This window comes from Diabrotica undecimpunctata, chromosome 4, assembly GCF_040954645.1.
Source record: "Diabrotica undecimpunctata isolate CICGRU chromosome 4, icDiaUnde3, whole genome shotgun sequence".
In the NCBI taxonomy this organism is placed as follows: Eukaryota; Metazoa; Arthropoda; class Insecta; order Coleoptera; family Chrysomelidae; genus Diabrotica; species Diabrotica undecimpunctata.
In genome coordinates, this window is record NC_092806.1 from 27,715,274 (window position 1) to 27,740,788 (window position 25,515).

Here is a 25,515-nt window from a genome sequence, read left to right on the forward strand (position 1 = left end):
GCTTTTTTTGGCAGTGGTATAAATATGGACATGTACCAATCTTTTGGTAAAGTTCCTGTTTCATATATTTTAAATAATTCTGTCATAATGTCAAGTTGATTATCTTCTATCAATTTCAATACCTCAGCATATATTCCATCAGGTCCTGGCACTTTGTTGTTTTTTAGATGACTTATAGCAGATCTTACTTCTGATTTTGTTATTGTTGGTCCATTCTCGACGTTGTCATTAACTTCAATGTGTTGGTTGTTACTGAACAGTTCTGCTATATATTCCTGTCATCTGTCCAGTTTTTCTTGCGTATTGAATAGTATGTTTTCATCTTTATCAAACAGTGCAGTGGGTATTGTTGTTCTATATATTCCTGCCATTTCTTTGATCTTCCTGTGCATATTGAATATATCATGTTTTTTCTGTAGGATCTCTATTTCTAAGCATTTCTCTAACAGCCAGGATTCTTTTGCTAATGTTATTTCTTTAAGTACCTTTTTGTGGTGTTCCTTGTACTTTTCTGCGTCTTTATTCTTAAACTTTCTTCTTTGCTCCATAAGCTCTAAACTCTGATGTGTCATCCATGGTTGTTTTATTTGTCTTTCTTGTTTGATGTTGTTTATTGTTGTTGTTACTAATACATCTTTGATCTCGTTCCACATTGTATCTACAGATTGAACCAATTTAAAACGGAACATACAATTTAATATATGTCTGTTTGAACTGCATTTGAAATAGTGGACCAATATAAAACTTGGACAAAAATAAATACATACCCGGTGATAGACATTGTATAAAATATCGTTCAACTATCTGTCTCCTTTAAAGGAAAGAGGAGTTTGCCTAATAGTCGGAGAGATAGAGCCGAAATTTTGAACTGATCAGTAATATGACATTTCTCTATTGGAATATATTCATTGTATCTGGGTTAAGACTTTGCCTTACAGGCGGACGTCCCTCGTGGTACAGGGGGTGGCTATACAGGGATGAAGTTGAAATTTTTTTCGGAAAAATTAACGATCGATAATATGGCTGAAAATTTGCCCAGAGTAAGATCTTGGTATAACTAGACGAAATCCCAAAAGGCGGACGCGAGAGTGGATACGTAAGGGGTGGCGGACAGGGGTGAAGTTGCAATTTTTTGGGGAAAAATTAACGATAAGTAATATGTCCGCCATTTTCATGGCTTATTATTTAGCCCCTAAAAACTCTAAATCCAAAAGGGCGGACAGCTGGGTTGGTACAGAGAGCCACAAAACGGGGTCAAATGTACCACTTGCCTGCGCATTTTAGGTCTCGGTAACAATTTTCAAACTGATTTTATTATGATATTTTTATACCGATTGATTTGAAAATTTGTATGCTCACTGCTGTTACTATTCTGAGAAGCGTCAAGTAGAGTTTTCCTCAAAATTTTCCAAAAAAATTTCCGTAAATGAAAATTTTCGTAATTTTTTGAGGTAAAATCTAATTTGTAGAATCCTTTCAATTTTCTGTAAGTTATACCATGATTTTTTTCCAAAAATTTTCAAACGATTTTTCCGATAAGAAAAAAAAAATTTAGAAAAACTTCGTCATTTTTCTCACTCTCATTGATGTTATCACATTCATAATCTTCGTCACTTTTACTTTCAATAATATCACATTCATTATCTGCTTCATTTTCAATCACTACTTCTCGAACTGATTCTGGCATCTGAGGTCCACTAAACCATTTGAATTTATATGTTTCATCTTCAAACTCCCAACCATGTTCTTCAACAATCAATTCTGTTGGTACTTTTTTATGAGCATTTGTCCAAATATTTGAAATATAATGAGCTCGCAGTAGATGTTGGTGTAATTCATCTTGACATGGTGGTAAGCTTGAAGCATCGAAATTTTTTAGTTTTTTTTTAAGGCTCGTTCACATCATGCAACTTATACTGCCGGTTAAATAGTAAAAATCTGACATCGTTTACTTTTCTTTTTGGAATTGTTCTCGTCAGTCCTGTTCCATATAAGTGACTAAGGTTTCAAAAACTTCATTACAATCGAAGTCAGTCAAATCGAAGTTGAATAAAAGCATCTTGATACTTATTACATTTAGCGCATGCGTCTAGAATTACTGATCTAAATGAACGCGCATCATCATTATTTTAATATTTTAAAATAATAATGATGCAAAATTAATGTCCAAACAGAATTTGTAAAATTATAATTAACTAATGAAAAAAAATTCAATCAACTTGAAAGTTAAAAAAAAATCGGTTGCCTGTAAAGTCGGTTTTACGGGCGAAGATTTTACGTGACAACGTCTTTTTCTCGGTAGAATATTTATTGATATGAATATTATTAAATTGCACAATAGGAACAAGGAATTGAATGAAAATAAGAATTGCACAAATTTTAACTATAGAAATATATTTTGTTTACTAAAACATTGTACATGTAAACTTAAACTTAACTAATTTCTATTTGAGTGATTTTGTTGAGGATAGGACGATGATAGGAGAAATATGAAATGAAAGGAAGTGTTTCTGCTGTAATGTGTCTTGAACGCCAAGAACGCTCGAGAAAGACAGAGACACAAGCACGGAAGCACGCACCGATTCAACGCGCCTAATTCTCTAGTGCTGCGCGCGCAGCGGACCGATCATGTTTGAGTGGGAGAGAGACGCAAGGCATTCGCCGGTCCGGCGGGCCTCTCTCTCGTTCGGTGACTCACTGTAACAGACGTGAGCAGGCGTTACACTTTTTCATGAATGACTCCGAGCCACAACCTAATTTAAGACGTTGTCACGTCAAAAAAATATTAAAAATATCTACAAAGTAAATTTCAAAACTTAAAAAATTGATAATTCCACTATTAAATTGATTTTTATTAATAATTATTTATAAAATGTTAAAGGAATTCTACAATTTGAATTTTACCTATTGATAAATAGAAATAATATATTTTGTATTTGATTATTAATGTAATAATAAATCAAATTTTTCTTATATCTGAACAATCATTATTTATGCAATGTAAATTTAAAAACCTTTTTATTGTAATAAAAAATAAGTAAAATTACTATTTGTTATACCAAAAATATTTAATAGTTAACATTATAAATTCGGCCCTATCTCTTGGACTATAAGGAAGCGATAAGTGGATTGACAGCATAATAACTGCTTTTTAAGTCTAGTTTTTCAGTGATTCTAGGCAACCTATTTGGGTGGAGTTTTGACTTGTTCTTGAATGAGTTCCGAATCCAGTAGCTCGCTGAAGTATTGGATTTTTATAATATAATTATTTGACAACCTTTTGTTGGCCAACCACCTAGAGCGGAGTTGAGCCGAAATACATTGATTTCGTATGTTCCGTTTTAAATTCGTTCAATCTGTATATCTTTTCTATTATGTGTTGCAATGTCGTTAATTTTGGTGTTTATTTCTTCTTGCATTTGTTGTTTTATGTTGCTTTGTTTAAGTTTTTGTATGTCCATCGTTCTTATAACGCCCGACTTTCGAGTTTTTTTCATCCTTACCTTCAGTTCAGCAAGCAATAAGTTATGGTCGGAGTTGATATCTGCTCCAGGATAGGTTTTTATTGAAGTAACCGCATTACGAAACCTTTTATTTATTAGAAAATAACTACTAACGAGAAAATAAATATAATTGCTACACGGGCGTAAATGTCATCTCTATATTTACGTAGGTACAATATTATAACCACGAAAAGAAATCTGTCTGTCAGACTTAAACCAAGTTTCGAAGAATAAAGCTATATTATATCTGATTATATTTGATGTTCATCTAAACATTTTAATAAACTTAACTTAATATAAACTGCTGATTAAGCATTTCATTGCAAAATTTTTAATTTATTATTTCCTTTATTAGCCATTTCCCAAAGAATGACCAAATTTTCGACAATCTACTTTAAAAACTGGTTAACTGTCATCTCACTTTATCTCGTATACTTTTGACAAACTAAGATCCATTTTTAATATTAAATCTACGTGATCTAAGCCTAAGCATACTGATCTAATTCTTTTTTAAATTACATAACCACAACAAACAACTAACGTTTTTCTTTCAATCTCGATGACTCATGTAATACGTATAGGAAGAAACCAGATTTGGCAACGTAGTCTTCGCGAGGGCACTAAACTGAAGAATGCCGGTTTTGAGACAACAAGACTTGTTTTGGTACCCACAGAACCATTCGTTACAGTCCTCCGCTCATTTTACAAAAACCACCTCACGGAATCTACCTGAAAACTAAACTGAACAGCAAGATCGGAACCACAATTAAAACAAAGCTTCTACCTGGTCGGTTGGGTAAAGATTTAACTGTATCGGCAGCATCCCACATTGTCGTTACCAGTAAACTGATTTAAAATACTTTTCTACAGTGTAAGTGCGTTATTTGTGTGACAACAGGTGTTTGTGTACAGGAAATGTCTTAAAGTTCGGAATATGTAATATGTCGTACGTAGTATCAGTGTGCGGTGATGAATTTTGATTGGTACGTTCAATATGCATTACTGCTTTGTGTATGTATATCAATAAACATGATCTGAATAATATTGTAGTAGGAGAGAATTATCTGTTAATCTGCGGTGTTTTGTTGATGACTGATAATATTTGGAATTACTATGTAATAATTAGAACTTTATACAAAAGAAAAAGCTTAGTTACAAGCGAAATGAATAAAAGATAAATAAAAAATGTTACACATTTAATAAACTAGTACGAAAAAAAAAAGAACAAAAAATCCAGTCTTCAGACACTTCAAAACGGTTCTTATATTATGTCGCCCCATGTAAACTTGAAAAATGGTGCATACGCATTGTTATGTAGGTCGTCATATGTTCTACATTAATTACGGAAACTTCTGGTATCTGGCAACAACTGTATCCAAAACTATATGATGTGCGTACTAGTTAAAAATTAAAACAATCAAGAACTCCTGTAGATATTGACACGCAAAACTTCTTCTGTTTCTTCATTCTTCTTAATAGGCTAATTGCCTGTTCCGTCTTTGATATCTTGTAGTCTTAACAGTAACACAGGCGTTTTTTAAGTCGACCAATAATCCTGAGAAATATGGTAAAAAAGTACACTGTTGACAAATATCGTCTATGAACTTCACGCTCTCCAACTGGTTGTGCAAGTTCCACATATTTTTTATCCCTTACTTTCTCCATGATCCATTCCGTTATGATTAGGAATACTGTCGGGAACAGTATACATCCTTGTTTAACTTCAATTTGTGTAGCTCTATCTTCTTCAGTATCTTCCGCATGTTCTAGTCTGGCTCTGTCTCCCTTGTAGAATAATCTAATCAGGTTAATGTATTTCATCGGTAGTCCATGTAGTTTGAGAATCCTTCGAAGGCCTTTTCGAAGTCAATAAACATTATAATTATATTTCTTTGCTATTCACTAGCTTGTTCTAAGATAATTCGTAGAGTACAAATGTGGTTGATAGTGGAGCGTTTAGCGCGAAAGCCTGCTTGGTTGCTTCTTAGTTTCTTGCCTAACTCTGGTTTCAGTCTTTTCAACATGATCTTAGACACAATTTTGGTGTGTGGGTGTTTTGCAGTGTTATTGCTCGCCAATTCCCACATCTAGTTAGATCGTTCTTTTTTGGTATATTAATGATTACACCCTCGTGCCATTCCTTCGGTAGCTCCTCGTTGGTATCTTAATGATTATATTTTAGCTGTTTCAGTGTATTTCATATTTCTTCTTTCGTAATTTCATGTGTGCTAATGTTTAACTCTTGTATTTCATTTTCTTCATCTGTGTCTGGTGTTGTCACGTGTTTGGAGTATATTTCTTCGAAATATTCGTAACATCTTTGTATTATTTCATATTCTATCAAAGTTTATCAATTCACTTACGTAATTTTTTTTATTTTTTCTGACTTGCTTTTTATCTGCTATTTTTTTGTATTTTCTTTCCAGTGCTTTTTCCTCTTCGGTTGCTCCCTTTTAACATTTCTTCTTTGATTTTCTTTCTTTCTTCTATTAGTTATAATGTGTCTCTTTTTTATCCTCTTCTGTTTTCTCTTTTTTTATCCCAATCATTTTATTTGCAGTTTTTGACATTATGTCCTTAAAGCTCTTCTATATTTCCTTCACTGTTTTCTCATTTTGAGGAGCTGCTGTTTATTTTCAGTCTATCTGTGAATTCGATTTTTATTTAAGAGCTTAGACGTTGTATCTTCTTCTCTTCACCTTCCGGTTTTTGTCTCTGGCTAATTTCATCTTTATTTTGGCCCTGACTAGCATGTGATCTGATTCCATATCTGCCTCTTATAGGCTCCTAACATCTTGTAACTAGCTTTTCCATTTTGACTGGATCAGTACATGGTCGATTTGATTTCTGTATCTTCATTCTTCAGATCTCCACGTTTCCTTGTGTATCTTTTTGTGCTTGAACATTATATACACCTATTATAATCTCGTGTTGTTTACAAAACTGTATCAGTTGACTTCCATTATTATTTCTTTCTCCAAATTCGTTCGTTCCTATACAGTCCATTGAAAAGTTGCATTGAGACAACATTTTTGAGAGGACGCAATTTTATTTTTTTGATGTATGGGGGTGGTTATTATAAGCTTAAGTTCAAGTTCCATCTTGGAAAAAGGGGGCAACAAGTTTTCGCGCTATATCTCGTAAATTAACAATCCTGCAGAAAATGCTATAAAAGATTATTTGTAGCAAATTAAATTAATGAAAAGGGTAAAAACCAGATAAATTAATTAAATTAAACAAATATCTTGTGAAAATTATTCTATGAAAAACCTTCTATGATATTGCTCTGATGTCATTTTATTGTAAAATTACCAGAAAAAATGTTATAAGGCCTAAAAGAAAATTTGTTCCATAATTTTTAGTTAGTTTTATTTATAACTCTTTTATTTTCCATTTTACGATTAAAAGTAATAAAATTAAGTTTTAGACAATTTAATTTGCTACGAATATTTTCCAATACAATTGTTTATAGGGTTGGTAGTTTACGAGATACAGCGCTAATATACCTTTTTCCAAGATGGCGGCCGGGGAACAAGGGTGGCAACCCAACTTGAACTTAAGCTTATACTTCAATCCCCCCAATACATCAAAAAAATCATTATTATTATTAAAAAAAATAAAATGGTGTCCCCTAAGAAATGCACGCTTAGGCAACATTTCAATAGACTAATACTTTTAGGTTCATGTCTCCAATTACTATTTTTATATATTAATTTGTATTTACCATTCACATTGTCGCATGTCGCTTGGAGTTGCTCATAGAAATCTTTCTTCCCTTCTCCATTACTTTTTTTTGTTGGAGCGTAAACGTTAATTACTAATACTAACATGTTGTAGTATGTTGAATTAAATCTCCCCCTTATAATTCTTTCAGTATTGTTTCTATAAATATCTTCAATTGTTCTTATTAAATTTTGTGGAATTAGACTGTTGCACAATAATTCCATAACACATTTCAGCTGAATTATATCAAAATTTTCCGTAAGTCTACGAAACACCGGAATGCTGGTCTATTATATTCAATGTAGATATTTTTAATATTTGTCGCATAATATAACGGTTCCTTTCAAATCTTTACAAAAAGGATATTTTCTCTATTCTGAAGATCACAGAAACCTGACTTTGAAAGACTGTAACAGACTTTTGAGGTGATGAGAATGATTTAGGTATCTTTTTTTTTAACAGTGGGAAACAAGAAAAAATCGTTAGGCGATAAATCGAAGAAATACGGGCAATGACATTTTAACTCGATGTTTTTCTTCTTTAAATAATCACCTATTTGACGTTGACGTGCTGTACTGGAGTTAATATTCATGTGATCAAAGATGACACATATGATGCGACTTTTTTTGTTGTTTTTCCTTATTTTATCGAAGACAGTCGAAAAACAAATGATTATTTATATACCATTTGTTAGTTGTCACTTTGGTGTTCAAAGACTTGAGCTTTTATAATTGGAAGAAGTTTACTTATCTTCTTTCTTAACCATGAGCTTGGGCTAGCAACTTGGGATTCTATTATGTTCAAGGACCTTTTGCAATAATTTTATGATTTCTCTATTTCTCTTACGCTACAAGTCCATATTTTAACAGTTCATTGGATATTTTATCTGGTCAGGGTGACTATGTGTTTTTAACTGTTTTTAACTTAGTAATTTATTCACTTTCATGTTAAACTGTACGTCTTAATTTCATTGAATATTCGAAATTAACTTGTGCTTTGCGTTCATCCCATTTAAATAAGTCTGTTACATATTCTGTCTATACAACTGATTAACTTCATTTGTTGATTCCTTTTTGTTCTCCATATTTGCTTCTCTGGACAGTAGGTGTCCTTCATTTGCTTTTAATTTGCTTTCTGTGTTCCTAATAATTCTAAATTTTATATATGCTTCTCGTTTTTGTTTGCATTTTCGATTCACTTCTTGTCTGATCCATGGTTATTAGGTTTTTCTTTTCTTTTTACCTTTTATTTTCATAGTGCTTTCTTAACTGTCATATCAATGTTTTATAAATTGGCCCAGTATTCATCTCATCTCATTCAGTATCCATATTTGATGTTTCTGAATACTTTTTTATTTCTTCTACTTTCTTCTGGTACAGAGTTTTTGTCAACTCAGTCCATTAATAATAATAAATAATTATACGTTATATTTTTCGATTGTGTTGCTGTTCTGTTAATTTTTTTGTTGTTAAGGTCTTTTAGAATTAACATTAACATTAATATTTTTACAGACAGAAGAAAGATGGGCTCAAGAATAGGAGGCTTAGGAACAGGTCTTCCAGCAGACAAAGCCCTGGCTGGAGTACCACGACTGCTCGATGATCTTCAAAGACTGTCAGAAGACACTGATTCCGCAGATATTGCGTTTGTGCTTGGAAGGGACGAAGAAAGAGTACTGGCTCATCGAGTAATCTTAATGGCAAGGTATAGTTTCTTAAAATGCCTATTTTTGCTTCAATATTTTACTCACACATAGTTCTTTTGATGAAAATATAGTTTTGAAAATATATGTCAGACCTATTTTCCTGCCATTGTTTAGATAATTTTCTCTATTTTATTTTTTCTGGAACTTCGTTTGACCACCCTCAGGTCTTTTTATTCTCAAACTTCTTTTCTGATGTTTTGTCAAGTATTTTAATAGCAGCATATCTGATAATACTGGCCATCTTTCTCCAAACTGTATTAGCCCTTCCTTTCATGTTTTAACACATTTTTTCGGCTATTCGTGTCCTGAGTAGACCTTTCTCATCTTTTAACATCCACCACTTGTTTTTGTCTAGTCCTCTACGATACTTTGGTTTAGTTTATCTTTTTATTTCGATGTCCAGCACAAGCAACTTACTACTAACTAGTACCTTGCAGCCCAATCGTCATATTTAATGCTGTTGCTAAATAAACATATCATCTCCAGCTTCATTTCTAGTTCCAAAAGCTAGTCTTCCAAAGGCTTCTTATCATGGTTTGGATTGGCCCGTATGTGCATTAAAATCACCTCCTATTATAACTTCCCTCCTCCTCTGATGGAGTATCACTCAGTACGTCTCCTAATTGATCCTGGAAAGCTTTTATTGTATTCTGACCTAGCTATGTTTAAGGAGCATACACACACAAAATACTTCTTTATCAAGTTCAAATTTTACTTACATTAGTCTATCACTCGTTCTTACAACTTCTATTATGTTATCTTTCATTTCACTATCAGCAATTATACTTACTCAATTCCTAGTGTTACTTTTCCCTACATACTACAGTTTGTATCCTTCACCTATTACCTGTAAGACTTCTAAGATTCCAAGACCCTATCAGAATTTTTCTAACCCGTAATGGTGTCCCCCCACAAAAATATACCAGAGCGCTGCAATAGACGCATTCCCTTAGTGCAACAGATAAAACTCACGCAAAGCAGTCCCTGCATCTCCTTCTAATGGGCCGGGTTTATTGGTCATTAAGGTCACGTGGTCGATAAACCCGACCCATTAGAAAGAGATGCAGGGACTTCTTTGCGTCAGTTTTCTCTGTCGCACTGGGAGAACGGGCTTGTATTGTAGCGCTCAGTCTATCATTGGTATTATATGTCTATGGTTCCCCCTGAAATAGTCCAAAACCGAAAATCCGGAGGCTCAGTTTGTTTCCGGAACATTTTACCTCAGGAGATGCCATTATGTCAGTATAATTTTTATTACATTGGAGACGTTATTTTCAATAATATGGCCTGAAAAATTTTTCGGACATTTGATGCCTGAATGTCTTTTCTATCAGCATCATATCCTTCATGATTTAGCCAACACACCACCAATACAATAAAAGTGCATTATTACCCCACACCGGCTTGCATTTCTCTGTATAGACCAGGTTACCTACTGTAAGGACTGCCCTATAAGGCAATGTATTGTTGCCCGTATCCTGACTACTTTGTTTTATTTATTAATATTCTTTTTAAATACCACATCACTTAATATCTCACCGATCTGACTTATAGATGAGTGATTTCAAATCCATACCGTTTATGCAAATCCATTTATGGAAAGTATCAACCTTCAAACGTCTCCTGTCAAAATTTGAGCTTAATTTGGTTATTGCTAGAAGCTAAATTGGCACAAGTGAAGCTAGTCGTAAAATTTTTAAAACAATGTATCTGAATTCCAAAAACATTGCTACCTGATGGAAAAAATACTCTACAAGCAAAGCAATGACTATTTCTCCATTATTCTTAATCGACAAGTGCCTCTTCAATTTTCACTAATTTCCAAACAGTCATTTTTAGGTCTCGTCAAGAATTGTCTTCAGGTATTCGTATTATACTCTATTCACTGAACTGAAAAGTAAATTTAGTAATTAATTTGTGTTCTATTGGTCAAATTTGGCATCGACGGGAAGTGGCTGAACGTTCCTAGACAACCAATCGCATAGATGTTGCTGCTGCTATCTGGGATCCTAGAGCACAACACAGAAGGAATATCTTGATGCGTTGATTTAATAACTGATGTACTGATGTAAACACCACAATATTTACAGCTTAATTATTAATAGCAAACATACAGCATTTTATATTCAAATGTATTGGTTTGAATATAATATTCAGACTTTTCCCTTTAGCGTTCAAACGATTTTAAGAACCTAAAAATCGTTTTCTTCCTCTGCTAACAGGATAGAATCGTCTGCATAACACAATATTTTCACATCGCATTCCCCATTTTATATACTTTTGCTTTTCATAATTACATTATTACCTCCTCCGTAATGATATTAAATAATAATGGGCTTAGTAAACTACTGTTTCCACACCACACAAAAACACTTTATAAAATTGTTTTGATCGACCATAAATGGAAGTTGCATGAGATAATAGAGTAGTTTAACATATCAGAAGGAAGTGTTTTCACCATTTTGTATGAACATTTGTCATTGGCAGCGTTGCTATACTATCGTGATAATTCCATGAAACGTGAATCCACCACTTCACACAGAAATCAAATCGGCGGTTAGTTGAGTAGACAACACAGATTGGATAGATTTTAAAGTCGTTAAAGGGACCGAAGATGCAAACATTAGCTATCAACTTTTTGTCTTTCGTATTTTGGAATACGCAAGGTATTTTTATCATTAATTGCCTTGAGAAATAAAAAACATTAATAGCAAAGGAGGAAGAAATTGTGAAGGCCATGATTAAAGAAGGAAAACTTGCTCTATCACACGAAAAATGCATCAAGGTAGTGTCACATGCAGGTCGCAACATTGGCAAAAGTAAATTAATTGTATTTCAATTGCTTCTTCACCCACCGTATTTTTCAGATCTAACCTACTGCGAACTACAGTATATTTCAAGATCTCAAAAAAATGTTCAAGGGAAAGAGATTTGGTTCAAGTGAAAAGATTATTGTGAAAACTTAGGCTTATTTTCAGACCAAACACAAGTCGTTCTAATAAAAGATATCAAAAATCAGCATATCTCTCTAGAATGGGACAAGGTTTATCAATAAGGTCAAATTTTTTAGTAAGTCCTAGATTTACTGTGTGAAATTACAAAATTCATGTTACATATCATATTATTATATACACAATAATAATAATTGGTAAACCCACCCAGACTATTTTAAGTATCGACGATGCTCCAGTCAGGGCCGCCGCTACCATGTGTGCCAAGTGTGCATCGCACACGGGCGGCCAACAATAGGGGCGGCCAAAAGCAGTCCACTGATGATAATACTTTTTTAAAACGAAAATAAATTCAAATAATTAAATAATAATGATTCAGATAATTCATTCTGTGAACTCTAATAATCCAAACAATAATAATTATTCAGTACGTGATAATACTTAAATGCGTTTCATTTATCATGTATACTTCTTTTTTTCATCCTAATCTAAAAAAAATGTCAGAAAATATTATTTATTGTATGAACTGTATGTACAGTTTCGGAATACTTTTTAATTCAAAGCGGCTGGCGGCTTTTGGACTTCAGTTATTTTTTGAGATTTCACACGTAGATACTTTACAAGAATTTAGGCAAGTGGTTGTAAAGTTTCTGTTATAATATTGTTCCTATGGTTATGTTTATAGATGGGTTATTATGTCTTATGAATTTAGACACGCTTTTAATAAACGATTTTGTTTGTAAAATATAGTAGTGAACCCGTTTCTTTTGCACAGTAGGTACTGTATTTCGAAGTAACGTCGAGATCAGAGCAATTTTATTCGTATACGCATTACGGCTACATATTATTTGGAGAAACATTATTTGGACAACTTATTTGCAGTGTTTTTGGATTTATTTTGTTAAATTCGCCCGGCTTCGTTCTTAAGTGATAATTTCAAAATGTCCGAAAGAAAAAGAAAACGACTTTCAGGTTTTTAATATAGAAAAATAAAAGAAGCAAAAACTAAGGAGAAAAAATCATTTTTGATGAAAAACATACATGAAAATATAGAAGACTCGGATATAAATTTAGGACCTTCAAATTCGAGCAAAGTCCAAACCATAGAAAAAAGTACGAAACAATTGAATATTCCTGCGGATATAGACGGATGATTTGATGACAATAATAGCGATAATGGGAGTGCTGATGCTGAAACGCCTGAACCTGAAAACACCAACCAAGACAGAACAATTAATGTTCCAGTTAATCTGGATTGCAGTGTAGGAAGCTCCAGCATATACTTGGTTTTAGATGATCCTGGAAAATGGCCTGCAAATATGAATCCAAGTGAAGTTCAATTTCTTGTTGAAAATTTTCCTCAGCAAATTACAAAAATTAACTTCCCCAGAGATACAAATAATAGGAAATTTTCAGAAATTTATTATTATCGCACATTACCTAATCAAGACCAAATTCATCGCCCGTGGTTACTTTACTCATTATCACTAAATAGTCTTTTTTGTGCATCTTGTAAACTATTTTGTTGTGATGGACGCAGGCGACAATTACTTAGTGGAATTAATGGGGTAAGGGACTGGCAACATTTAGCTATTATTTTAAAAAGACATGAATCCGGTGCAACTCATAGAAAATATTCTCAAAAACTGTTTGAACTATCTACAACATTAAAAAAAGGATTAACAGTTGACTCTGCTCATCACAAATTATATGAAATGGAGAAAAAACATTGGGGCGCACGTAGAACAAATAACAATTATAGTAAGATGTGTTTCTGCTTTCTGCAATGTTATCTATAGAACATGAAGTGTGTGCGACCTTGAACATTAAAGATATTGTCAAAAAGTTTTTCGAGACGAAAGCCCGAAAAGTGCGTTTTTAGTTTTTTTATGTGTTTATGTTTCTATTCACGGTTTATTTTAATTAAATGGACGTTTAAATTAGGATATTAGGGTATACATATTCTGGACGTTGGATCATGGTTATTAAATTAGGATATTAGGATAGGATATTAGGATATACATTAGGATAATATATGGACGTTGGATCATGGAGGTTAGTCTAAATGTTCAAGTAAATATTTATCTGTTTACAAATTATTATTGTTATATTATGCATCTTCTGCACATTTCTTTAAATAATAGTATGTATGTCTTAAGCAAATGTATGTATGGCAAATATTAAGTTGCACACGGGCGGCAAATACCTTAGCGGCGGCCCTGGCTCCAGTACATTACTTGTACTATAAAAATTGATTATTCGAGAGTAGATTTTCTCTCTTCCATTATTGGTCTGACTTGAAACGTTTCTTTTCCGGTTACGAAAGTCGAACTCTGCCGTCATCAGGAAATGAATCTTTTCATTACGCGCAATTATTGACACATCAGATATTTTGAGACGGATATTCTGAGCTCTGTATATGACATAATGTACAAAAGTGTATGCCGTTCTATTGGAATGGGCATTTGAACGTTTTCTCGTTGTTGCTTTTAATATTCACGTTTTGTAGATAAGTAAACGATGAACGACGATATGTTTTATGATAGATATTATATTTATATAAAGATGTCACTAACAAAATTTTAACTTTCCAACTAAATTTTAAAATGTATTTTGTCCATTATTTTACATGTTATATTTTATATGTGTGTTTTTAATGTTGAGTGTCGTAGCTTTACACAAATAATCTCAACGACTAGTAAGTTGTAATGACAATTTGAGATATGTTGTAAATATTTACACTTTCTTCTAATTACAGTGTCTTGAAGAAGTAAAAGAATTCCGAAAGCTCGACCAAAAGTCAAAAGAGTGTTTCTATAACATCCCGGCCAAACCTACTGACTGCAGCCCTAACAAACTGTGTTGTTTGTTTATATATATATATATATATATATATATATATATATATATATATATATATATATATATATAAGCCAATTGGAAATAAAAAACTTAAATATCAAAAAAAAAATTATTGACATGTGGAAAGACAAAAAAAATGTATTCCTAATAATTGTCTGATCAGAGCAAAAACTACTTAATGACACTATTTTTGATTATCATTTAAATAATAATAATAAATGTTCAATCGTCTACAATAAACTATTAGTAATGGTTTCCTTATTAAAAAAATGTATACTTTTACACGGAAAACTGACTTTCTAACCAAATCGAAGACTTTAGTAATGTAATAAGTATGCAAAGAAATAATTTTTCTTTCAAAATTTGTTCGAAATATACCAAAACGAAACCCACAATCGTTTGTGTCCTTCAGGCCAACTTCAGGATCATAAAACTTCGAGCCACGTCAAATAACTTACAGTGTATTTGGGGGCTCATCTATCTCCAATATATCAAGGGCCCCGTAGAACAATAAATTTCACTCACACTTTTTTGTACTTAATTAAATTAGTAACTTGTTTCAAAAATTCACTGTTTCTAAGCTTTTACAACCAGAACTAACATTCATTCTAAGACGATCTATCTTTCTTGGTTCCCCTATTTTTGCCCTTTCTGTTCTCTCCTCTCAAAATTTTATTTCTGTACCTGTTTATTTCACAATCAGGTTCTAAATTCTTAATCCGTTCTTTAACATGTCTTTTAGCTGTTGAGGCTGTTCATCTTGGATTTGGGAAAGAACAGCTCCTATTGCACTGTTGCTGGCATCGGTGTCCAACACAAATTTTCCTTCCTGTCTAGGGTAGTTTAAAATCAGTGCACTGATCAGAGCCATTTGTAATTATTCGAAAGCTTTTTGACACTCTTCGCTCCATGTATATTCTTTACCTTCTTCTGTCAACTTTGTTGCTTGGAGATGTTGGCAAATTGTTTGACAAAATGTCGGTAATATGTACATGGACCAAGAAAACTTCTAATTTCGTGTTTATTTCTTGGTACTAGCCAATCTTTAATTGCTGCAAGTTTTTCAGGATCAGCTGTTACACCATTACTTGCTACAATATGTCCCATGTACTTCACTTCACTGCCAGAAATCGTTGAAAGGCTTCTTTCAGATTGTTGGCATGTTCATCGAAGGATCTTCCAACCACAATTACATCATCCAAATAAACCATCATGCATAACTGTGAACTGTCAAAGCCCTGATCCTATCGAGAATGCGGTTTTTTCCCGATCAGCTAGCTCCATGTCTACTTGCCAATATCCACTTTTCAGATCGAGTGTGGAGAACCAACGAGAACCAGAAAGTGTATCCAAAGTTTCGTCTATTCTGGGCAAAGCATAACTATCTTTTTTAGTTACCGCATTGAGCTGTCGGTAGTTAATACAAAAACGCGTTGAACCATCTTTCTTCTTTACTAGCACTACTGGTGATGTCCATGGACTGTTTGATGGTTCAATTACCCCTTGTTTGTTCATATCTTTGATGATGTCTTCGGCTTCATCTTTTTTCGCAAATGGAAGTCGTCTAGGTTGTTGTCTGATTGGCTGAGTATCTCCGGTATTAATTTTATGCTTTACTATGCTTGTTTTGCCCTTATCCTTCTTATCAATAGCAAAAACATCTTGAAATTCTATCAGCATAGACTTCACTTTTTTAGTTCGTTCATCATCAAGATCTTGGCATGTTTTAATCACCATCTCAACAAGCTACTTTAGATACTTAGATTCCGATGGTTTCTCATAAGTATTCATAGAACAAATCGAAGCCACGAGAACACACTGTGCGATCAAAGTTCTTTTACTTAACTTAATAGCAGTTCCCTTTAAATGCATAACTCTTACAGGAACGACATCTCAAATTCTCACCTAAGCTTTTGCCGTTAGGAACTCGGCATTGTTCACATCTTAAACTTCCCTCGCAACAGTAACCATCAGGTCTGGTCATCAAAATGTTCTCACTATTACCGGGTATTGTTACGTCACAAGTAGTTATTAAGCTGATAACATCTTCTTTGTCTTCATGAAACGGCAACTCTTCACCACTGATCTCGAGAACTCCATTTTGACGTTCAATACAGCCCCAACTTTTCTTAGTAAATTTATCCCCAATATGAACTCGTCGGAGATCTCTGCAATTAATACTCTATGTTTCACTGTAGTCTGGCCAATGGATACTGACATATTAGCCTCGCCATATGTATTAATTATCTTACCAGTTGCTGTTCTAAGCTTTACTGTTGCAGGCGATAATTTAAGATGGCCTCGTACTACTTCTGGACGTGCAATAGTTCTTATTGCACCTGTATCTACCAAAACGATCTACATTTATTATTGATACGACCCTCGATGTACAAGCTATGAATTCCACCAGAGAACGTAATGTTAACAGTTACTATGGGGGCTGTGTTTCTCGAGGTCGGCAGTTGCCCCTTGGTGTCGACCCGTTCTAGTTTTCCGACTGTTGTATTGTTTTCTTGCAATTACGGCGAATGTGACCTACGTCACCACAATTCCAACATCTGGGCTTGCGTCTCTTCGGCATCGTGTTACAAACTACTTTTCGTACCATTTCTTCCAGACGTTCATCGTTTGGTTTGTCGCCTTCTTCAATGGTTCTTACTCGATAGCTCCGTGAAGTTTGACTAGCTGTTTCATGTTCCAATGCAATAGCGAGCGCTTCATCTAGAACTTTCAGTCTTGCTAGTCGTAAAGCTTTCTGTAATTCACTTTCTTTTAACCCATTGACGAAGGTATCTACAGCAATTTCTTCCAAAATGTTGTCTGGTACCTTCGGATAAGCCAACCGCACTATACGAGCAACATCTGCTTCATACTCTTGCAAATTATCACTTGCTCGTTGAATTCTACTTCTTAGTTGCGCCTTGTATACTTGTTGTAGATGGGCATCTCCGTAACGTTTGTCTAGTCGAGTGAACAAGGTCTGGTAACATTTTTCGTGACCCTTAGGAATTGATCTTAGGATATCCGCAGCATCACCTCGTAAAGCAGCAGTCAAGAAAACAGCTTTTTCTTGTTCTGTCCAATGATTGGCTGTCGCAATTACTTTAAATTGTCTAAGGTATATGAACCAAGAAGACTTTCCATCAAATTGTGGCAATTTGAATCGCATATGGTGTGTCGTTTCGTCTCTAGGTGATTCTTTTTTCATTACCGGATCTAAAACTATTGTATTAACTGGTGGTAGCACTTTTGTATTGGTTATCATGCTCTCTAACTGTTTGATCTTCTCTTCTACTTTATCGAATGTTTTAGAAACTTCTTTAAATTTCTCATTGTTCGTTCTAGAAGTTTCTTCCATCATTTGAGAAACATTTTCAAATTTCTCGTCGAATCTTCTAGACACATTTTCGAGTTTCTCGTCGTTTTGTCCAGCTACGTCTTTAATAATTTGAGACGTTTCATCGAATCTTTCATCATTTTTTCTAGAAGTTTCTTCAATCATTTGCGAGACATTTTCAAATGTATTATCATTTTTTCTAGAAGTTTCTTTGATCATTTGAGACACATTTTTTATTTTCTTTAAAACTGCTTCTTCTTTTGGGACAACTTTGGTACTATGTATATATTTGGTGTACACGACATCGGAGGTAATGATGTCCATATACATATTACGAAGAAATAGGTAATCGTGGTCAAAATAAAGTAACTTCCATGATATTTCATTATCTAAAAGTTCATATATTCGGTAAAATGGATTAAATATCTTTATCCGCTTTTTATCCTGGTGCATGTACTGAAATTAGCATCAGAGATAACACACGTATACCCAATACGAGGACATTCATACCTACCTTGCCATAGTGACTTTAGTATCATTTCTCGTGCAAAAAAAGTAGTTGTTGATGTTCCAGAAGAATGGGATGATCCTCTTCGACAGTCAAGGTCTAAACCTTCTCTATTTAAAGTGGTTAATGCTGGGGGGAAAACTGACTGTTTTCTTATGGACGAAAATTTTAGGGATTTATTTTTAAAGAATCCAAAACCAAAAGGTTCGTTGAAACCAGCATGAATGTACCGAGTATCTGTGAAGTATCCTGGGCCAATTTTAATAAGTCAAAGTTAACAAGGCCCATGGACGTTCCACACCATTACTGGAAAAACAACACCAAAATAAATAACTCTGATACCAAATAAAGCGAAAAATAAAATAAGTCAACTAAATATTTCAAGAATCCTCTTAATAAAGAATTTTATCTTAATCTATATAGAACCAGAATCCGGAGAAACCAAGGTCCATACTCCACTCGTAGAACTATTTAGCGATGATAATAGCAGTGGTGCGAATAGATATCATATAATTTTTTGTTATTTCTGCGAGGATTATATATACTTTTGTTCATTTTCCCATATATGTTGCTAAGTTTCTACCGATTTTTGTTTAAAATATCGATAAAAATATGAAATCAACTTGTACAATTATTTTGATATCCACATCCTTTCCAATGAATATCTTAGTAAAAGTAAGATTTGAAATAAATTGAAGCTGATCAGTTTTCCTTGATTTGACAAAATTTTAATTTTTGGACAAGTGTTTTTTTTCAAATAAACGCTTCACTTATAATTATTTTTTTAAGTTTATTTTGTTTTAACATCCAAGCAAAGTGTGGTGAAACATGTCAACTATAAATATGAAAATACTGTGAAAACTTGTTTATTTTTTATACTTCTTTATATACCTCTTACGTTTTAAAAGTTGTATTGCAAAACATGCCGAACTCATAAAAAATACTGTACGTAAACTGCTTGTTAGCAGTGGCGGCCGGTCAGGGTCGGCAGAGTCGGCAGTGCCGACCCACACCTTTATAGATATTATAGATTTTTTTAATATTTAATTTAATCAGTAGTTTAATAATTAATTGTGGCAGGTAATCAGTTGATGTCATTTGTTTTTGTGAAATAAAAAGATATCTGTGAGATAATGAGATAATAAAGACTAAATTTTATTCATGGTTTTTAAAAGAATTCGACCAGACTAAATTTTATTCATGGTTTTTAAAAGAATTCGTCCAATCTTAGCGTTAAGTGATCCCTGCGTAGACACTTTTCGAATTGATGATCCGATATCGGAGACATCCATCCGCCTGTGGATTCTTAAAAAGGCACGTTTTGCGTTTTCGGCGAGCCCATCCCAACCTTGACGATTTACTTGTAAAAATCAACGGAATATTAGTTGATTAGCAACCAAATATACATTTCTTTCCATATGAACTTAATTACCAAGTACGGCAAAATTAAATTTGCCGATGCTTCATTTAGATTGGTGATTGGTCGCGAACTGTACATTGCGAGCGCGGGATGAAATGTTATTTCATATAAGAACGTAAGTAGTAAAGTGAAGTGATATTCAGTGCACGAACTAGCCTTTCTTTATGTGATTTATTTTTATTTTCTAAAGTAATACTGTGATACGTTACGTCTGCCGTAAATAGTTAAAGGTTAAAGGGTTTGACATAGTAGAAGTTTTTTTTAAATTAAAGTGTAAACAAATTCAGGTAAATTAACCTAAAAAATGCAAGCCATGGGAGAAACTGTAAGTATTGATAAGTCTGATATTCTAAATTATATTTTGCATAATGGGTTTTCATCTATTCCATACGAAGAACAAATTGTTATTAAAAATAAGGGGCGTCCTTTGCCTAAAATGTCCCGGCTTATAAATATTAGTGCGGGTAAGGGAAGTAATAGATAATTTTCAGATAATTGGTACAGCAAGTACTCATGGCTTACCGGGAGTGAAATAAAAAACAAACTTTTCTGTTGGCCTTGCATTTTATTTTCGACAAATAGGGGCAAACATCAAAATCCGTGGTGTGAATCTGGTTACGATAATTTAAAGGAATTATTTAGGGCTTTACATAAACATGATATTTCGAAAGATCATACTTACAGCCAGATTAAATTAGATTTATTTGGAAAACAAAATATCTATGTTTCATTAGATAATGCCCAACGTGAAAATGCTATTAAACATAAAGAAATTGTAAAAAATAATCACGCAGTTTTACGTCGTTTAATTGATATTGTAATTTTTTTAAGTTGTCAGGAATTATCTTTTAGGGGACACGATTAATCGGATCGTTAAATCAAGGTAATTATAGAGAACTAATAAAAATGTTTAAGAAATACGATTTGGAATTTTCTAATTTACTTTCTGATTCGAAGACATTTAGCGGTGTATCTAAAACAATCCAGAATGAATTAATAGAATCAATTAGTTACATTTTGAGTAACTTATTGAATCTGAGATTCAGGAAACCATTTGCTTTTCACTAGAAGTAGATGAAACTACCGACATATCATGTCATTCACAATTATCAATTGTTGTTCGATACGCGTTACGTGGTAATATCTATGAGAGGTTTTTAGGTTTTACAGACGTGAGTAAAAGCCATAAGGCAGAATATATTTTTGGTGTCTTAAAGGACAGATTAAAATTTTTTGATATCAAAAATAAATTGGTAGGGCAAACTTATGACGGCGCTGTCGTGATGTCTGGTGAATTAAATGGTCTCCAGGCAAAAGTTAAAACTATTGCACCGCAAGCTTTATTTACTCACTGTCATGCGCATAGAATGAATTTAGTTTTGCAGGATACATGTAAAAAAATTAAAGAATGTCGTCTTTTTTTTGGCAGTTTAAGCGGATTTGCTTCATTTTTCTCAAGCTCACCTAAACGGACTAATGTTTTAGAACGGTTTGTTTCGAAAAAAATGCCAACAGTTTGTCAGACGCGATGGAATTTTAAATCTCGGTTAGTTTTCACTGTAGCAGATTTTCGTGAACAGCTTTTGGAAGTTTTTGATTTTATTATTGAATGCGACGATTTTCAAAGTGATGATATCTCGATCCGTGAAGCAATCGGTTAGAAAACTTTATTAAATGATTATTCTTTTAACATACTTTTAAATATTTTTAAGAAAGTGTTTACCCAAACTGATTTGATATTCAATGTTGTTCAAAATCAGTTAACTGACATTATTCATTCCAAAAATAGAATAACAAGACTGGTGCAAAATCTCAGAGATTTTCGTAATGATAGTAATTTCCAGTATATACGCAGTGAAGTTTTGAACTCGCTTGATATTTCCGAACCCCCAAAAAAAAAGACAAAGGCATGACACAGAAACAGATATCGAAAAACGAGTATATTTTGAAATTTTGGATACTATTATTATGCAAATAGATACTCGTTTTTCGAATTTTGAAGATTTGCAAATTTTTGACCTCTTTGACGATTCAAAATTTAAAAGTTACGCCAAAGAATTTCCAAGATATTTATTAGACAGGTTAATTAAAAATTATCCATCATTCTTTAATAAAATAAAATTAGAAAATGAATTAAAAGTTTTATATGCTGATCCAAATATTTTCGGAAGATGGGATAAGTTACAAGATATGTATAATTTTATATACTGCAATTAATAAATTATTGTCATTAATTCTCTCATTACCACCAACGTCTGCCTCAAATGAACGAGATTTCTCTTGCCTTAAAAGAATCAAAACTTATTGTCGAAATACCATGAAACAAGAGAGAATGTCAAGCTTGTCTCAAATGTCAATAGAAAAAAAACTTTTAAAATCTCTCCAAAACTCTAATAAATTTTACGATGACGTTATAACCCATTTTGCTACTTATAAAAAAAAGTAGACTTGAGTTAATTTATAAACATGTTTAGGTTCTAAATTTATAGGAAAAAACAAAAAAAAACAAAAAACAAGAAAACAAAAAATCTCCTATGATGATTTACTTAAGTCTTTATTAGACGGTATACCTATCTGAGGAGACAAAAAATACCTTGCCGACCTTGTCTCTCAAGCCACGAGCCGCCACTGCTTGTTAGTATCTATGAAAATTAGCAAATTTGAATATAAGTTTTAATAAGAGTTTCACCATTTATTTTTTGCATCAATAACAATTGAAGTAGTTTCTTGATTTATTTCATCGAGTTTATTACATGAAGTAAGTAAAACTCTCTCGAGACTACTTAATATATTCTTTGTATATCTCCACAACAAAGAAACAGTCGTAAAGAGTCACTCTATAATCCGTCAGGTACACTCACTAGTATCCATTCGCATCCCACGGTGGCTTTCTCCTTATGAGCATACGAGATCAAAGTGTAATTGTTAAAAGACATCTTTAATTATCATCCCAAACAAGCGTCATTAAAAAGTAGAAGGGTCTTATCATTAGCATCATTATAGGAAATTCTAAAGGAGAGTAATAGACTTAAAGACAATGTCTCATAAAACTGGGCTTTGATGTCGTGATCAAAGATGAGCTGCCGGGGCGAGGGATCGACTGGAATCTTTTGTTTGTTGCATCGCTTCGGTATATCACTTTTTCAATTACTTGACGATGATCTTGTCGCATCTACGATGCGTAGACGGAAAGTGTTTCCGCCAGAATGCCACTTTGATATTTAGAATTTGTAATTAGCTACCTTAGAAAGGATTGGCGTATAGGTTAATTAAAACTAAAATAATATTTTTGTATCCAAAACAATTTCTCATATAATTAATAGAAAATTTTTAAAAATTTTCCCACAATTCGGTTTAGCTTTGACTTATAATCGTAAAAGCAGGCGCGCGAGGGAAATCATTGAAATAATAAAATGTGACGCTAGATATTCAATTTGTTTATGAAATAAATGTTACTAACTAAATATTTTTTTTCAAATATGTCTACATATAATCAAAAAATTATTTCTTTTAGACGGGTTAAACTTTCTAATAGTCACTAATCATATTAGTAAAAGAGGTTTATTTATTCAAAAATAGGGAAAGCCCTAATACATACAAAAGTAATCAATTTATAACATTAATACATAAGATAAAAATAACAATTACACTTAAACTATAGTACACTTATTAAAAATATAAAACAATAATATATAACATAAAACATGACTACAAAACAGCTACCTAACTATTGGTGCTTTTAATATGGTCCATTAATTTGTTTTTAAGCATTTGTACAGATGAACAACTTTTAACTGTTTGAGGAAGCTTATTAAAAAGATCAAAACCGTTATACAACAAAGAGTTTCTTGAAGCCGTTCTTTTCGTTTTCACAATGTGTAAATTGCAATTACCTCGAGTAGGGTAATTGTGAATATCACAATTTCGCATAATAAACTCACAAAAGTAAGCAGGGGCCAAATTATTTAAAATTGTATAAATGAACACCATTGTAAGGTAAAAGACCCTTTGTTGAATAAAACCCACTGCAGCATGCAAAGCATTGTTGCTATATGTGTATATCTGCTTCCACGAAGAATGATTCTCATTCCACGATTTTGTAATTTTTGCAACTGGGCCGATTGATTTAAATTGAAGAGAAAAATAAGCGATAAGCAAAAATCGAAGTGAGGTTGAATAATTGCATTAAAAACTGTAATTTTAGTTGAAGTTGACAAATTTTTAGATATTCTTGAAAAAAGTATAATTCTTTACAAATCTTTTTTAATATGTTAATTAAAATGGTCATTAAAAGACAATAAATTATCCAATTGAAAACCAAGGTACTTAATTGTTGTGATGATTTCTATTTTATCATTGTCAATTTGAAGATTAATAGTTTTTATATCAATATTTGAGTATTATATTTAGTTGTTATTATCATAGCCTTCGTCTTTAACACATTTAACTTTAGTTTGTTCATCTTTAAATATTTATTAACAGACTGCAATGCTGAATTCATTTTAGATACAGCTTTTTCTAAGTTTGAATCAAAACATGCAAGTAGGGTGTCATCTGCATACAAATTGAAGAAATCACATTAACAAACAAGTTTATATCATTTAAATACAATATCAACAAAAGGGGTCCCAAGACACTACCTTGAGGTACGCCAATATTAACACTAATTGCAGAAGAAGTAATATCATGAATCCTCACTTGTTTTTCGTGCACTTGCGTCGCACGAAAAAGCGCCAATGGGCAGAGTTAAAATTAAATAAGAACACCGCACCAATATTATTCCAAGATAAATTTCTTGGTAATGATAAGAACAAAACAAACTTAACAGACCTTCCCAAAACTGCTCTATCGGAAGTGGGTTTTAGTGACACAGAATCTGATGCAGATACAGTCATCATCGTTCTGCCCTTGCTGCATTACAAGCCTATGTTTCTGTGACTGTCGTAGCAGAAGACATTGACATTCTTGTCTTGCTTACGGCATTAGGAAGGGAGCAGTCCAATGGTGTGTATTCAAAGTGTCCAATTTTTTAAAAATTTCAAAGGGGTGAAGTCGCATCAATTATGCTGTCCTTTAAGTTTTATTCTTGACTATTAAATTCTTATCTACTAAAGTATGTGTGGTTGCCGACAAGTAGGCCTCAAATGCTCTGCACTGTGCCTAAATTGCTCTGGTGAAACCTGCAGTGATATCATGTAAATATTAAAATTATTCGAAGAATTCGAAGATGAATTACTCACAATGACGCCAATTCTAACTTACGTTCTTTCGCAAACATTCACCTTCGATACTGAATTAGATCCTGAATCGCAGCCTAGATCATCAAAGAAAATGAAAAACAATAGCTGGAAAACAACTTTTTAAATATATAATTATGCTGAATATTATCTCGCCTGGAAATTGTCAGTGAATTAGGGCTAATGGGGATACCACTTAAAAACCGCGCCTTCGGACTCTACCTCATAGGTGGTCGGGAAAAAGGTCGATAATAAACTAATAATACCAT

At 33.0% G+C, this 25,515-nt stretch overlaps 1 protein-coding gene across 1 annotated transcript in view; it reads left to right on the plus strand.

Moving 5' to 3' along the window:
* The first annotated feature begins 4,242 nt into the window (after positions 1–4,242).
* Positions 4,243–25,515, plus strand: part of LOC140438180 (serine-enriched protein) — a 35,799-nt gene continuing 14,526 nt past the window's right edge. The window contains exons 1-2 of the mRNA XM_072527891.1: positions 4,243–4,486; positions 8,738–8,930. Coding sequence (XP_072383992.1) covers positions 8,749–8,930 — 182 coding nt within the window. The 5' untranslated portion in view covers positions 4,243–4,486; positions 8,738–8,748. The remainder of the gene's footprint in view (positions 4,487–8,737; positions 8,931–25,515) is intronic.